The sequence below is a fragment of the Hemibagrus wyckioides genome, linkage group LG09 (assembly GCF_019097595.1).
Source record: "Hemibagrus wyckioides isolate EC202008001 linkage group LG09, SWU_Hwy_1.0, whole genome shotgun sequence".
Classification (NCBI taxonomy): domain Eukaryota; kingdom Metazoa; phylum Chordata; class Actinopteri; order Siluriformes; family Bagridae; genus Hemibagrus; species Hemibagrus wyckioides.
This window is the reverse complement of record NC_080718.1, coordinates 29,618,157-29,635,656: the sequence shown is the minus strand read 5'-3', so window position 1 is coordinate 29,635,656 and position 17,500 is coordinate 29,618,157. Positions and strand designations below refer to the sequence as shown.

The 17,500-nt window shown below is 41.3% G+C and overlaps 2 protein-coding genes across 5 annotated transcripts in view; one reads left to right on the top strand and one right to left on the bottom strand.

Annotated features, from left to right (window-relative positions):
• rasgrp3 (RAS guanyl releasing protein 3 (calcium and DAG-regulated)) overlaps window positions 1-9,359 on the top strand; it is a 68,257-nt gene extending 58,898 nt beyond the window's left edge. For both annotated transcript variants that reach the window (XM_058399366.1, XM_058399367.1), the window contains 5 exons: window positions 1,380-1,527; window positions 4,138-4,174; window positions 4,460-4,603; window positions 4,720-5,087; window positions 7,639-9,359. In XM_058399366.1, coding sequence (XP_058255349.1) covers window positions 1,380-1,527; window positions 4,138-4,174; window positions 4,460-4,603; window positions 4,720-5,087; window positions 7,639-7,647 — 706 coding nt within the window. In that variant the 3' untranslated portion in view covers window positions 7,648-9,359. The remainder of the gene's footprint in view (window positions 1-1,379; window positions 1,528-4,137; window positions 4,175-4,459; window positions 4,604-4,719; window positions 5,088-7,638) is intronic.
• A 4,497-nt stretch (window positions 9,360-13,856) lies between these two features.
• fam98a (family with sequence similarity 98 member A) overlaps window positions 13,857-17,500 on the bottom strand; it is a 15,811-nt gene continuing 12,167 nt past the window's right edge. For all 3 annotated transcript variants that reach the window (XM_058399795.1, XM_058399797.1, XM_058399796.1), the window contains 2 exons: window positions 15,947-16,114; window positions 13,857-15,127 (listed from right to left, as the gene is read on the bottom strand). In XM_058399795.1, coding sequence (XP_058255778.1) covers window positions 14,384-15,127; window positions 15,947-16,114 — 912 coding nt within the window. In that variant the 3' untranslated portion in view covers window positions 13,857-14,383. The remainder of the gene's footprint in view (window positions 15,128-15,946; window positions 16,115-17,500) is intronic.

The following is a 17,500-nucleotide window of genomic DNA, read 5'->3' as shown; positions in this document are numbered from 1 at the left end:
ACACAATACACACAACACACAAACACACACAATACACACACACACCATGCACACAACCAACCAACAAAACACAACCACACACACACGCATACACACAACTACCCAACACACAACCACACACACACATACACACACAATACACACACACACAACACACACACAATACACACAACACACACACCATGCAACACATTCAACCAACCAACAAAACACAACCACACACACATACACACAACTACACAACACATACACACAACACACAACTACACAAAACACAAATACACAACCACACACACAATACACACAACACACACACACACAATACACACACACATACACACAACTACCCAACACACAAACACACACAATACACACAACACACACACACAATACACACACACACAATACACACAACACACACACACCATGCAACACATTCAACCAACCAACAAAACACAACCACACACACATACACACAACTACACAACACATACACACAACTACACAACACACATACACTCAACACACAACTACACAAAACACAAATACACAACCACACACACAATACACACAACACACACACAATACACACAACACACACACACAATACACACAACAGATACACACAATACACACAACACACACACACAATACACACAACAGATACACACAATACACACAACACACACACACAACAGATACACACAATACACACAACACACACACACCATGCAACACATTCAACCAACCAACAAAACACAACCACACACAACCACACAACTACACAACACACACACATACACACAACTAAACAACACACACATACACACAACCATAGACACAACTACACAACACACAACCATACACACACAACCACACACACACAACTACACAACACTCAACCACACACACACACATACACTCAACACACAACTACACAACACACACACGACTACACAAAACACAACACACACATACAACTACACAACTACACACCTACACACCTACACACACACACAATATTAGTATTAAAAGTATTAGTAGAAGTATTAAATAAATTTCAGTAAGTGTGGTCAATACTTATTTCACATTATTACACGACTTATTTTATGGATATCTGTGGTTAGATGTGTTTGTGTGTGATGCTGCAGTTGTTAGGAACATCTGGTGAAAATGTCAATAGAACCTTTAGAGATATATTTACTGAGAAAAATGGTGACGTTCAACACTTATTTTCCCCACTGTGTGTAATTATTATTCTTATGATGGTGAGAAATGTTAGCAATGTTCTGAAGATCCTGAAAGAGTAAACATCTGGGAAATGAAAACTTCTGTGTGTGTGTGTGTGTGTGTGTGTGTGTGTGTGTGTGTGTGTGTAGGGATGGTCTGATCAGTAAGGATGAGATGATGGCGTATTTCCTGCGTGCTAATCCCGTACTGCAGTGTAAAATGGGGCCGGGTTTCATCCATAACTTTCAGGAGATGACGTACCTGAAGCCCACCTTCTGTGAGCACTGCGCTGGATTCGTAAGCACTGCATTCACACACCACTTCACACACCGCATTCACACACCGCATTCACACACCACTTCACACACCGCATTCACACACCGCATTCACACACCACTTCACACACCGCATTCACACACCGCATTCACACACCACTTCACACACCGCATTCACACACCACTTCACACACCACATTCACACACCACTTCACACACCGCATTCACACACCACTTCACACACCGCATTCACACACCACTTCACACACCGCATTCACACACCGCATTCACACACCACTTCACACACCGCATTCACACACCACTTCACACACCGCATTCACACACCGCATTCACACACCGCATTCACACACCGCATTCACACACCACTTCACACACCGCATTCACACACCACTTCACACACCGCATTCACACACCGCATTCACACACCACTTCACACACCGCATTCACACACCACTTCACACACCGCATTCACACACCACTTCACACACCACATTCACACACCGCATTCACACACCACTTCACACACCACTTCACACACCGCATTCACACACCGCATTCACACACCACTTCACACACCGCATTCACACACCACTTCACACACCACTTCACACACCGCATTCACACACCGCATTCACACACCACTTCACACACTGCATTCACACACCACTTCACACACCGCATTCACACACCGCATTCACACACCACTTCACACACCGCATTCACACACCACTTCACACACCGCATTCACACACCGCATTCACACACCACTTCACACACCGCATTCACACACCACTTCACACACCGCATTCACACACCACTTCACACACCGCATTCACACACCGCATTCACACACCACTTCACACACCGCATTCACACACCGCATTCACACACCACTTCACACACCGCATTCACACACCACTTCACACACCGCATTCACACACCGCATTCACACACCACTTCACACACCGCATTCACACACCGCATTCACACACCACTTCACACACCGCATTCACACACCACTTCACACACCACATTCACACACCACTTCACACACCGCATTCACACACCACTTCACACACCGCATTCACACACCGCATTCACACACCACTTCACACACCGCATTCACACACCGCATTCACACACCACTTCACACACCGCATTCACACACCGCATTCACACACCACTTCACACACCGCATTCACACACCACTTCACACACCGCATTCACACACCGCATTCACACACCACTTCACACACCGCATTCACACACCACTTCACACACCGCATTCACACACCGCATTCACACACCACTTCACACACCGCATTCACACACCACTTCACACACCGCATTCACACACCACTTCACACACCGCATTCACACACCACTTCACACACCGCATTCACACACCGCATTCACACACCACTTCACACACCGCATTCACACACCGCATTCACACACCACTTCACACACCGCATTCACACACCACTTCACACACCGCATTCACACACCGCATTCACACACCGCATTCACACACCGCATTCACACACCGCATTCACACACCGCATTCACACACCGCATTCACACACCGCTTCACACACCGCATTCACACACCGCATTCACACACCGCATTCACACACCACTTCACACACCGCATTCACACACCGCATTCACACACCACTTCACACACCGCATTCACACACCACTTCACACACCACATTCACACACCACTTCACACACCGCATTCACACACCACTTCACACACCGCATTCACACACCACATTCACACACCACTTCACACACCACTTCACACACCGCATTCACACACCGCATTCACACACCACTTCACACACCGCATTCACACACCACTTCACACACCACATTCACACACCACTTCACACACCGCATTCACACACCACTTCACACACCGCATTCACACACCGCATTCACACACCACTTCACACACCGCATTCACACACCGCATTCACACACCACTTCACACACCGCATTCACACACCACTTCACACACCGCATTCACACACCGCATTCACACACCGCATTCACACACCGCATTCACACACCACTTCACACACCGCATTCACACACCACTTCACACACCGCATTCACACACCGCATTCACACACCACTTCACACACCGCATTCACACACCACTTCACACACCGCATTCACACACCACTTCACACACCGCATTCACACACCGCATTCACACACCACTTCACACACCGCATTCACACACCACTTCACACACCGCATTCACACACCACTTCACACACCACTTCACACACCACTTCACACACCACTTCACACACCGCATTCACACACCGCATTCACACACCGCATTCACACACCGCTTCACACACCGCATTCACACACCGCATTCACACACCGCATTCACACACCGCATTCACACACCACTTCACACACCACTTCACACACCGCTTCTGATTCTCATCTACACCAAAAAACAATATTATTTTACTGTGATTCTGTTTTCGTTCATTCATATTCTTTATTTTTTATGTTTACTTAATCAGTGTGAAGCCATTCAATTCTCTCTGTCTCTCTCTCTGTCTCTCTCTCTGTCTCTCTCTAGCTCTGGGGGATTATTAAACAAGGCTATAAGTGTAAAGGTATGGTAAGAATTTATAATATATAATACATAAAGAAGATAAAAAATGTTTCTTGTTATTTAAATTCTAATGATGCAGAGTTTCATTCACACTGCTGAATCCTGCGCTCTGATTGGTCAGAAGGTGTTGATGAATTCTCTCTAACAGCAGCTCTGACTGGAGCGCAGGGTTATATTAATACTCACTCTGATACCTTATCGTTTCCAAGAAAGTTGTGTGTAATTGTTGTGTGTAATCCCTCACTCTGGTGATGTAATAAACACTCATTGTTGTGTTGTTCTGCAGATTGTGGAGTTAATTGTCATAAACAATGTCGAGAGTTGTTAGTGTTAGCGTGTCGGAGACTTCCGCGCTCCACCTCACTCTGCAGCGTCTCCCCTGGAGCTCACAGCTCGTTACCCAGCAGCCCCACCCTGCCCACCTCCAAAGGTTACTTCAACACACACACACACACACACACACACACACACTCTAGTTGTGTTGATCTCATGTTGTGTACAGCTCCAGTTGTGTTGTCCTCACCCTTCTCTTCCCTGCTTCTCCAGATGAAGACGAGGTGTTCGAGTTCCCTGCCGTGTCGACTTCAGGTTCGGATTTGGAGACTAAATCCATCACTCTGATGACGGGTTCTGCTCAGAGGATCTCGGTTCGCTTCCAGAGAGCCACCACGAGTCAGGCCACTCAGACAGACCCCCTGTGGCCCGATAACGCCTGGAGCGAGTCTGGTTCTGGGTCACACACCTTCCCTAAGATGAGGTGCAGGCCACATCGCAAAAACTCTAAAAACAAAGGCTTTGCTCGCTGGGAAAACGAGACCAGCGTCCACGAGAGGAGAGAATCACACAAGCAGCAGGAGGAGGAGGAAAGAAACAGAGTCCCACCGCTGCAGCACCAGTACAGCCAGGATACCAAGGTGACCCGGGTTCTGGTTCTGTACTGGGATCTGTGTTCTGAATTTCAGAAACTTACACCAACAATAGTTCTTAAAACTCAACTATAGAAATATCTCCATCAGTCTCATATATTATATTATATTATATTATATTATATTATATTATATTATATTATATTATATTATATTATATTATATTATATTATATTATATTATATTATATTATATTATAGAGGATAATATAGAGGTTAATAGAATTAAAATAGTTTAATTTGCTTATGTATTTAATTTAATTTAGTTAAATTTTATTTTATAGTGCTTTTAACAATCTTTAAACTATTTAAACTATCACAAAGCAGCTTTGCAGTGATGTAAAAATTCAGAATAAAAATGTTAAAAAAGTTTTAATAATATTATATTATTATTATTATGTTAATTATGTAATAAAATATTATATTATCATATTATTGTTATATTATTTTATATTATATTTATGTATATAATCAGTAAGAACATTTAAAGGCAAACTGTTTATTTAAAGAAAGACATTCTTTACTTTCAGATTTTTAAGGCTCTTTTTTTTTCTTTTTTACCAGAATTGCTGCTATTAGCATTACTTTATTAAATAAACAAATTCAAATTGCATGAATTAAAAGATAAAATGGTCTTCATCCTGCACACAGATCAAGATTTAATGACCTTGATTTAGAGTTTATGCATGAAGCTACTGGAAGAAATCCATTTCTCCTGCTGTTTCCAGTCACTTGCTGCTCGCTCTCAACATTACTGCTAATTGTTGTTGTTGTTGTTGTTGTTGTTGTTCTTCTTCTTCTTCTTCTTCTTCTTTCGGCTACTCCCTGTTCAGGGTCATTACAGCAGATCATTTGGTCCGCATGTTTCTCAACATTACTGCTAAATTAATCAGGAGAAACAATGTGCGCTGGATCAAGTGCTGTTCTGTACAATGAGGGTGGAAGTCTGTCTTTCCTAAAAATGTTTATCATCTGCTTCTGGGACTGTGATCATCACCCTGCATGTCTGGCTGATGTTTATTCCAGTATGATTAAGTCTGAATGGATTTGATTTCACATCTCACAAATGTAAATGTGATGCACTGTATTACCAAAAGTTTTGGGACATCTGCCTTTACCTGCACATGAATGTAATATGGAGTTGTCCCGCCCTTTACAGATATAACAGCTTCAACTCTTCTGGGAAGGCTTTCCACAAGGTTTAGGAGTGTGTTTATGGGAATTTCTGACCATTCCTCTAGAAGCACATTTGTGAGGTCAGGCACTGATGTTGGACGAGAAGGTCTGGCTCACAGTCTCCACTCTAATTCATCCCAAAGGTGTTCTATGGGGTTGAGGTCAGGACACTGTGAGCCAGTCAAGTTCCTCCACACCAAACTCACTCATCCATGTCTTTATGGACCTTGCTTTGGTCACTGGTGTGCAGTCATGTTGGAACAGGAAGGGGTCATCCCCAAACTGTTCCCACAAAGAGCATGAAATTGTCCAAAATGTCTTGGTATGAAGCTGAAGCATTAAGAGTTCCTTTCACTGGAACTAAGGGGCCGAGTCCAACCCCTGAAAAACAACACCTGAACTCAATGATCTGGAGGGGTGTCCCAATACTTTTGGCAATATAGTGTAAATAGTGCACCTTTGTAAGTCGAGTACATCCCGCTCGGTTGGCTTCCTGCAGTCGGGCTGAATTTCTTCTGACATCAGGATTTGTTCTGTAGACAGCTCGTCAGAACTGAATGGAAAGCTCCATGCGCTTGATCTCAGTCTGATCCTTTTGGTAGATTTTTATCTCTGGTGCTGCTGCTCTCAAGGTCCCAAAACATCCAGTCCTCAAATCCTCACCTTTTCCATTGCTGTGGAAACCAGAGGGGTATGACAGGTTCCAGTCTCTCCATCAGTGCCAGGGAGATTATCTCCATCAGGGCCGCAGGGAAGACCGCAGCAGGGATGCTTAATATTGAACGGCTCTGGCAAGCTGCTGCAGGTTATTTCAGGAACAGACGATTGTTTTGCAACGAGGTTAACGAGGTCACACCCTGTCTACTACAGAAGCAGTGTATCACTGCATGAATAGTACTGACTGGAACGATGACATTCATCACTGCTTTAATTAAACACTCCGGCGTCCAGACTCATTATACAGCAGCACAGACATGGAAACAGCACCTGATGCAGCACACACTCATAATTATTTATTAAACCTCACTGACAGTTAACGAAGCCACAAGAAGAGGGAGGAGATATAATTGTTGTGTGTGTGTGTGTGTGTGTGTAGGAGATTCTGATCAGGTGCTCATGTGCTAAACTTTAACCTTATTCAGCATTTTATCCAGAAAATATTCCTCTTTACTCCAGATGTCTCAGCCAGAGCGTTGTCAATCAAGCATGCTCATTAGAATATTAGGCCACGCCCACTAAGACAGTCTCACAACAGTGTGATCAGCTGATGTTTTTCATTTCGTTCATTATTTCTGATGATTTTGATCATGTGACTGAACCTGACCCTGGATCAAACTCTCTCTCTGTCTGGACTTTTGTTTCAGATCAGCTGACTTGGTGTCTCTGAGGGCCAGATCAGGACGCGGGGGAGATCTTCAGCTCCACGGCCCAGAATGCTCTCCTCTCTGGGGCACATGTTGGGGTGCTTCAGACCCTTGGAGTGACCCCAAAGTGAAGAAGAAGGAGGCGATTAAACAGAGACGCAACAGCTGCTGCACCGGGGCGCAGACGTTAATGAGAGACAGTGTGACTGAGATGCTGAAGACGGTGCTGATGCTGGAGGATCGAATACAGTTTCACAATATAATGATATTTCTCTAAGTAGGATTTCATCATCATCATCATCATCATCATATTTTACGTTACATGTAAATCCAAACCAGTTGCCTGGAAGCAGAAGAAGTGCTCATGATGGTGACTTTCATTTTTTATGGTTCTGCAGGTGTTTGGGGGTAAAAGGTGTTTATCAGGCTGGTTTTATTTTTTCAGGGGTGGACAAATCACATGGTCACTAGCAATCTGAGCGGGCAAGTGAAATGATCAAAGTGCTGAGCAGTGTGGGGCTAAATATATTCATGTGAGTGTGATTGATTAGATGATTAGATAATGAAGTGCGTTAATATGTCTGAGGAAAATGAGTCAGAGCTCAACGTCCCGGGTACAAAAAAAAGGAAGCAGGACAGACTGAACCGAGTCAGTCAGAATCAGACTCCAGAGAACGAGTGTTGTAGCAAAGGTCAGAGGAGTCAGGGTCAGAGTCAGAGAAGTCAACATCAGAGCAGTCAGGGTCAGAGTCTGAGGAGTCAAAGGCAAAGGAGTCAAAGTCAGCATAGTCAGAATCAGGGTCAGAAGGGTCAAAGCCAGAGGAGTCAGAGTGAGAGGAGTCAAAGTCAAAATTAAAGGAGTCCGAGTCAGAGTCAGAATATTATTAGAATAGAAGAGAGGACTGAATGAAGAAAGATGAAACAGAGGAGATCTGATGGGGTTTTCTGTAAGGAGACGTAAATTACTTAAAAAATAAAACATTAGTGGATGTTCTAGCACGCTGTAAGGGGAAACTAATCAACTTCAGAGTGAGATCAGTAACTCCGCCTCATCCCACCACCCTGCTCTCTGTTAGCCCTTCTACAGAAAATAAATTAAAATAGTTTTTTTTTTTAAGTGAGATAAACGTCCACACAGAGACGTGTACACTGTGGTCCGAGGCTGATCTGTCCACTCCTGGGATTAAAGGTCATTTTTTAGCAAGGAGGCGTGCGCTGTGTAAAACCAGCTTCTTTAGTTTTGCACTAAAGCTACCAAGCTAGCAAGTAACGATATGCTAATCCTGCAAACAAACTATTATCAAATCCTTTGCTGTGTGTGTGTGTGTGTGTGTGTTGAGAGGAAACGTTTTTGTGTAATATTCACAGATAAAAACACTACATGATGTGTAGAGGAGAACATGGTGTGTTACGGAGGTTCCATGTCAGGGTTCAGAAGGTTGTGATGATGCGCTGTAATGTAGTTTTGGTGGGCGGAGTTTAGCATGTTAGCATGTTTATGATGTCATCGAGTGGGGAAAAAAGAGTCAGTAACACTAATGATGTTTGATTAGGATCTCGTTATGGACTGGAGATGAAGGTACGCCGCTCAGATAATACACCACACACTGTCCCTCAAGGGGACGTGATGAACAGATCCACAGATAAACCTGTACCTAATAATAAAGATAAGGACTTTTTAATATATGATGTTTCTTTATTAAAATAAATACAATATCTTATTACTGAAGTCTCAATGCACTTTTATTTAAATATAGAATTTTTTAATTTAATTCAATCATTTTTATAATTTTAAATTTTTCTGTTTCATTTTATGTATTTATTTATTTTTGGGAGATGTGAAGCTCGAACTTAAATAAATAAATAAATATATATATATATATATTATATATAACATATTTTTAAAAAATGTAAATAACCTCAAAGTAATTTATAATGTCATTTTTGTTACATTAATTCTTTTTTATAAATACTGAAATTATTTAAAGGTATGGATAAAAACATGAATTTAAAATAAAATAAATTAATATAAATATACATTAAAAAAGACTCAGAGGAGTCAATGTCAGAGGAGTCAGAATAAGAAGAGTCAGAATCAGAGGAGTAAAAAATAATTATTTTAACTAAAAATTCACCCACACAGTTTTACTTCTTTTTGTTCTATTTAAGTGATTTTCCTTAAGTAAGTAAGTAAGTAAATAAATAAATAAATAAATAAATAAATAAATAAATAAATAAATAAAATTCAGATGCAATTGGAAGTGGTGATAAAATTCCATAATATCAACAATTTTATATTATAATAGTTTAGTAAGTTGCCCTTTTTAATTTTTTTCCTGTTCTTGATTAAATAAAATAATATAATAAAATATGTAATAAATAATGATACAAATAATTATAATTAACTATAATAATTTTGCACTAAAAATGTAAAAATACAAAAGTCTAACATTCTTTTTTTGCACATTTGTACAAGCTTGATACAAAAATATAAACTTAGAAATAAACTGTAAATGTATAGTACTGACAACTCACTACATTTAATTTTTTAAATAATTAACATTTATTTTAGTGTCCATAAAGTTATGCTTTTTATTATAACGACATGTCCAATCTGTCCGCCATCTTTATGTTCTACAACACCGGTCATGTGACCAGATTTAGCCCATATCAGGACTGTAGGTGGTCAGTGTTAACAGTAGACCCTGGTCCTGTCCTGCTCCATCATCCACGTGTTCTATCAGCTCGTCATCTCAGGTGGTGTTCAGCAGGTGAGAAAGACTCCAGAAAATCCTCATGACTGTTGATGACGTGTATTTCTTCTTCTGATTAAACAGCACACTAACTTCATCAAGAAGAGAAACAATAGAGAAAAACCCAGCTCCGTCCTGTGGAACTGTCCCTCAGTCGCTGGTTTGATGAGTTACAGTATTTTCATCTTCATCAAACCAGTCAGTTACAAGCTCATGCATGGGAAGGGGGCGGAGTCATCCTTAATAATGCCACACCCACTAGATGATCAAGCAGAAGAAATCTATTTCATTCAGAACAAATCTGCTGTTCACTTTCTAAGATGAGAGAATAATTCAGTGTGTATCAGTGTGTGTGTAAGAGAGAGAGAGGGTGCGAGAGAGAGAGCGAGGGAGAGGGAGAGAGAGAGAGAGAGAGAGAGAGAGAGAGAGAGTATGAAGCTGATCTTATCATTGTTCATCGTGGTCACTGTTTCACGACAGATGTTTTTCTGGTCACTGTTGCTAGGCATTGAATGATGAAGTTAATCAGTCTTCATGGCAACGCTGAGACTTTCAAAGTCCATCCGCCCTCACATCACCTGCATGTTCAGGTGGACTCACAAAACACACACACACACACACTCCTCTCTCTCTCTCTCTCTCTCTCTCTCTCCAATTTGTTTTCATCTTAAACTGTAAGTGTATGTATGAACCCCCAATTTCTCATCAGTAACCTAGAGCCTGTTCAACACCACTATCCCTCTTGTGTGTGTGTGTGTGTGCTAGCTTTACAGAAATATAAAAAAGATAAATGTATAAATTTATCCCTACTGAAAGAGTCAGAGGTGATGATGGTGAAGAAAAAAGTCCCTGAGACGACATGAAGGAGAAACCTGGAGAGGAACCTGACTGAAAAGAGAACCATTATAATCCTATCATATAATCATTATAAACACAGAGTGGGATTATAAATCATTATAAACACTGAGAGTGGGATTATAAATCATTATAAACACTGAGAGTGGGATTATAAATCATTATAAACACAGAGTGGGATTATAAATCATTATAAACACTGAGAGTGGGATTATAAATCATTATAAACACTGAGAGTGGGATTATAAATCATTATAAACAGTGAGAGTGGGATTATAAATCATTATAAACAGTGAGAGTGGGATTATAAATCATTATAAACACTGAGAGTGGGATTATAAATCATTATAAACACAGAGAGTGGGATTATAAATCATTATAAACACAGAGAGTGGGATTATAAATCATTATAAACACAGAGAGTGGGATTATAAATCATTATAAACACTGAGAGTGGGATTATAAATCATTATAAACACTGAGAGTGTTTATAAATCATTATAAACACAGAGTGGGATTATAAATCATTATAAACACTGAGAGTGGGATTATAAATCATTATAAACACTGAGAGTGGGATTATAAATCATTATAAACACAGAGTGGGATTATAAATCATTATAAACACAGAGAGTGGGATTATAAATCATTATAAACACAGAGAGTGGGATTATAAATCATTATAAACACTGAGAGTGGGATTATAAATCATTATAAACACTGAGAGTGGGATTATAAATCATTATAAACACTGAGAGTGGGATTATAAATCATTATAAACACTGAGAGTGGGATTATAAATCATTATAAACACAGAGAGTGGGATTATAAATCATTATAAACACAGAGTGGGATTATAAATCATTATAAACACAGAGTGTTTATAAATCATTATAAACACAGAGAGTGGGATTATAAATCATTATAAACACAGAGTGGGATTATAAATCATTATAAACACAGAGTGGGATTATAGATCATTATAAACACAGAGAGTGGGATTATAAATCATTATAAACACTGAGAGTGGGATTATAAATCATTATAAACACAGAGAGTGGGATTATAAATCATTATAAACACAGAGTGGGATTATAAATCATTATAAACACAGAGAGTGGGATTATAAATCATTATAAACACTGAGAGTGGGATTATAAATCATTATAAACACTGAGAGTGGGATTATAAATCATTATAAACACTGAGAGTGGGATTATAAATCATTATAAACACAGAGTGGGATTATAAATCATTATAAACACAGAGAGTGGGATTATAAATCATTATAAACACTGAGAGTGGGATTATAAATCATTATAAACACAGAGAGTGGGATTATAAATCATTATAAACACTGAGAGTGGGATTATAAATCATTATAAATCATCATATACACAAACTTACTTATATGTCTAGGATAAACTTCAACACCTAGTAGATATCAGTTAAAGTACACACTGTAAATGATGGTGAGATTTTCTGCAAAAAAAGGAAGAGGAATGTAAGTCTGTACTGGAGCATACTTCTGCTACAGCTATTTTATCTACGTTCTAGTATTTTATATTCTACTTCTTTTAGGCCTTTCTCATGCCCAGGTCAGGGGTTGAGAACGTTAACAGAATCAGTGTGATGTCAAAGCTGAAATGAATAAATACTGGCTTTTTAAATATAAATTGCTTTTAGAATAAGAAACACAAACCCAGATTTAGTCCACAGAACAACGCTACATCAAACACGGAAAAGAAATAAATCACCCAAAGGTTGGAATGAATGATTCCCTTTCTCCTCCTTTGTTGACCAAAAACACAGAATATTCACAAAAGTGAGAATATTTACACAAAAGTCACAAAAGAAACGGAGAGTAAATGACCGAAACACTGCGAGTGAGCTGGAGGACGCTGACAGGGAGATAAACTGTGGTGATGATGATGATGGAACACACCTGCAGGTGGCAGCAGATGATGAGACAGGAGCTGGATTACAACATGGAACATCACACATACACATTTACATTTACAATATCCTTATCTAGAGAGACTTATAGAAGTACACACACACACAGTAACCCTATTATACTTGACAACACTATAGCACTCTGTGTTTCACTGTACTGTATCAGTTTGATCTACTGTGACTACAGTATCTATACTAGACTATATTATAAACTATACTCCACTCTAGTCTACAATACTCTACAGTATTAACACCCTCAGTACTAAACATCTATATACATGCATGTATAAATGAGAATGTGTGTGTGTGTGTACAGTATAAATACATGTGTGTATCAGTCATACAGTAGGCTAAACCCCAAACACCTCATGAAGCAGGTAAAGCAGGTGATGTCCGTGGACTGATGAACTCCATGTCTGTGGTGAAACACGGTGTCGGCGGCATCATCTCGTCACGCGGTTGTTTATCAGCAGTGATCCGTCGACGGATTAGAAACTGAAGGATGGATTAATGTGTGGAAAGAAGAAAGAAAACTGGCTCCAGAGCTACCTTTTCTTATCCTCACAGTAATTTGATAGAGAATGGGTCAGGAAACAGAGACTTTATACACGCTAACTCGTGCTAGCGGACATTAAACACTCAGAGAAACACACATTACATACTTTGCTTTATTGCTGTCTTCACACACACTCGAAACACACTTTCAGAAGGAATTCCTCAAACAAAACTGAAATGGGAATTCTTTAACGGAAACTTCTTTTCTTTCGCTCAAACCGAAAGGAACACTCATGCACTGGATGATGAAACGTCTCTCCCTTTCTCCCTCCCTCTCTCTCTCCCTCCCTCCTCATCATCCATTTTTTGTAAACAAGTGTTTTAAACAGAAATAGAAAATAAAACACACTACCATGGTGAGTTACAGAGTGCTGGAAAGGGGGGAAGAAAATCAACCGTCAAGTGCTGGCAATAAATAACACCATGAAGATGAAGGGTTCTCGTGGTAAACACTTCAAGTTAAGGCTTTCAGAGTCGTCCATGTCCCAAAGGTCAAGAAGATTATTAATCTTAGCTAAGCTAAGCAGTTAGCATATCTGTTAGCAGAAGAACAAGAAAATCAACCACCATTTCTTTGTAACTCATCTCATTGTCTATCTTTACTTCCTGTTGATCTCTTGTCGAACTCAGCTGGAGTAAAACCCCTGTCCAAACCCTGACTGGTTATACTGTTGCCCACCATGTTGGAAGAACTGCTCAAATTGCCCTCCTTGATTAAAATTCTGCCCCCCTCTACCACCCCAGCCTCCACCTTGCCCACCTCGTCCTCCTCGCCCCCTTCCTCCACGACCCCCTCGACCTCCTCGCTCCTGTTGTCGCCCACCATCCTGGTAGTGACCTTTGCTACCACCGTCTTGTCCTTGTTGCCCCCCCTGGTAACCTCCTCCAGAGTATCCCTGCCCTTGGTTACCCCCTTGATACCCCCCAGAGTATCCGTGTCCTTGATTACCCCCTTGATACCCTCCACTTTGGTATCCTTGCCCTTGATGCCCCCCTCCACCTTGGTATCCTTGCCCTTGCTGCCCCCCTCCACCTTGGTATCCTTGCCCTTGATATCCTCCTCCTCCCGTGTATCCTTGCCCTTGGTGCCCACCCTGGTAGCCTCCACGGTACCCTCCTCTTCCTCCATCTTGATAATGACCCTGATTCCCACCATCTGACCAGCCTCCTTGTACTTTACTCCCTCTATCCCCTCTTCCACCCCCTCCTCGTCCTCCTTGGTGTTGATCGTAGCCACCCCTGCCTCCCCCTCGCCCTCCGCCACCCCCTGTTGGACCGTCTTGCCGTTTCTGCCACACTGGCATCTCTGGAGGAGGAGGCTCGATTTCATTCGGTCTTCCTCCACGATCTGGAACACGTCCCATCAAAACCTGTCGAAATCAGAGATAAGATGATTGGATGGAAATTGGAATCAAGCTGAATATCCTGTACACACTCGACTCATGACTCTCTAGAGGTTTTGGTACAGCTGATGTCCTCTTTGAGGCACTGATCTTCTTATCATGCCTGAGTGTGGTGCTACTTTGAGTTTCCTGCTGGTTGCCGTACATTTCATCTAGCTACTGTGATGTAGAGATATACAATACATAGTTAACTACAGATCAAGTGTCCAAACCACTGAAGGATCTTACTTCATCAAATGAGGGGACAGGAAGTACACCGGAGGATACATGAAGGACTTTTAGATGTTTTGGTGCATCATGAACATGAGGTGATGCGTGATATTCACCCTATGAACACGCTCACCTGCAAGTGCTTGGCCCCCGAGGACTGGCTTCTACAGCTCTATTCTAATAGCCACAATCATAGAACTGAACATTATAACGTTTTTTTTCTTTTTTAAAGGGAAACATTAAAATATCCATCTCTAAAAAACAGAAAATTCTACCTATTCTTTTTATTCCTTTTATTCCACAGAAACCAATGATCACGATGTTCTATCAATATCATCATCCAGAAACATCTCCACCAATCTGTTTATAACCAGTGGAGCATGTGCTGTACACGTTGCTATGGAAACGATATTGAGTGCATGTATATAACCCTGCGCTCCAGTCAGAGCTGCTGTCAGAGAGAATTAATCAACACCTTCTGACCAATCAGAGCGCAGGACTCTCAGAGATACTCAGATAGACATGACTCCACACTGTTCTGTTGAATATAAACGTTTCACACGTGCGATTCTTCACCTTGTTGATGGCGCAGGAGGTTTTTTCTCGGGTCTTGCCGCTGCTCGTGCGCAGGATTTTGGATAAATCTTCTCGGGCGGCGAGAAGGTGAGCGACAGACACGCGGCTCTTAAAGGCCAGCACTGACCGGAGGGGCTGGTAGACTTTAGCTAACTTCTCAGTCTGGCTCTAGAAGAAAACAAAATACAGAAATAATATTTACACTAAATGCATGAAAATATGGAGGGAAAACAATCCCTGGCATTTGTTGAGTTTTAGCTACAGAGATCCAAAATGGATTAGATTCATTATTTTTCTCAAAATTCTACACACAATCCCCCATCATGACACCGTGAAAATCTTTGCAAATTTATTAAAAATAAAAACACATGTACATAAGTATTCACAGCCTCTGCTCAGTACTTTGTTGAAGTTCCTTTGGCACCAAGTATTCAATTTATTTTTTATAGCGCCTTTTACAATGGACATCGTCTCAAAGCAGCTTTACTAAAAAAGATAAACAGAAAGGAGAGGGGAAAAAAAAAACTAGAAATAAAAATAAATTATTAAATTAAATTATTAAACTATTTTATTTTATCCCTAATGAGAAGCCTGTGGCGACGGTGGCAAGGAAAAACTCCCTGAGATGGAAAGGAAGAAACCTTGAGAGGAACCAGGCTCAGAAGGGAACCCATCCTCATTTGGGTGACACTAAAGAGTAAATAATGTAACTGTAACTGATTAATGTCCTTTCTACAACAGCAAGCAATGACCCATGAGGAACTATTAGGTCAGCGTAGTTTCTAAGGTCATTATAGACACTAATTCTTTGCTGTCACAAGCTGACAGATGAAATGGCAGATCTGTGATGGTGTGAAAGTCCACAAGTGGCTCTGTCCATGGCTGTCTCCTGGTCCACACAGATCCATCCACAGCATCAGTGGGCACCATCAAGTGACGAGACTCCGACCAGGGGTAGAGCAGTGGTCACACTGGAAACTGGAGTACAGCCTCCAGTCTCTGAGTATGATGCTACAAGCTGGACACACCAATTTTGGGGCAGTCTCTCCCATTCTTCTTTGCAGGACCTCTCAAGCTCCATCAGGTTGGATGGGGAGTGTCTCTGCACAGCCATTTTCAGATCTCTCCAGAGATGTTCAATCAGGTTCAAGTCTGGGCTCTGGCTGTGTCACACATGGACATTCACAGAGTTGTCCAGTAGCCACTCCTTTGTTATCTTGGCTGTGTGCTTATGGTCATTGTCCTGTTGGAAGATGAACCGTTGCCCCAGTCTGAGGTCCAGAGCGCTCTGGAGCAGGTTTTCAACAAGGATGTCTCTGTACATTGCTGCATTCATCTTTCCCTCCATCCTGACCAGTCTCCCAGTTCCTGCTCCTGAAAAACATCCCCACAGCATGATGCTGCCACCACCATGCTTCACTGTAGTGATGGTATTGGCCAGGTGATGACCGGTGCCTGGTTTCCTCCAGATATGATGCTTGCCATTCAGGCCAAAGAGTTCAATCTTTGTTTCATCAGACCAGAGAATTTTGTTTCTCATGGTCTCAGAATCCT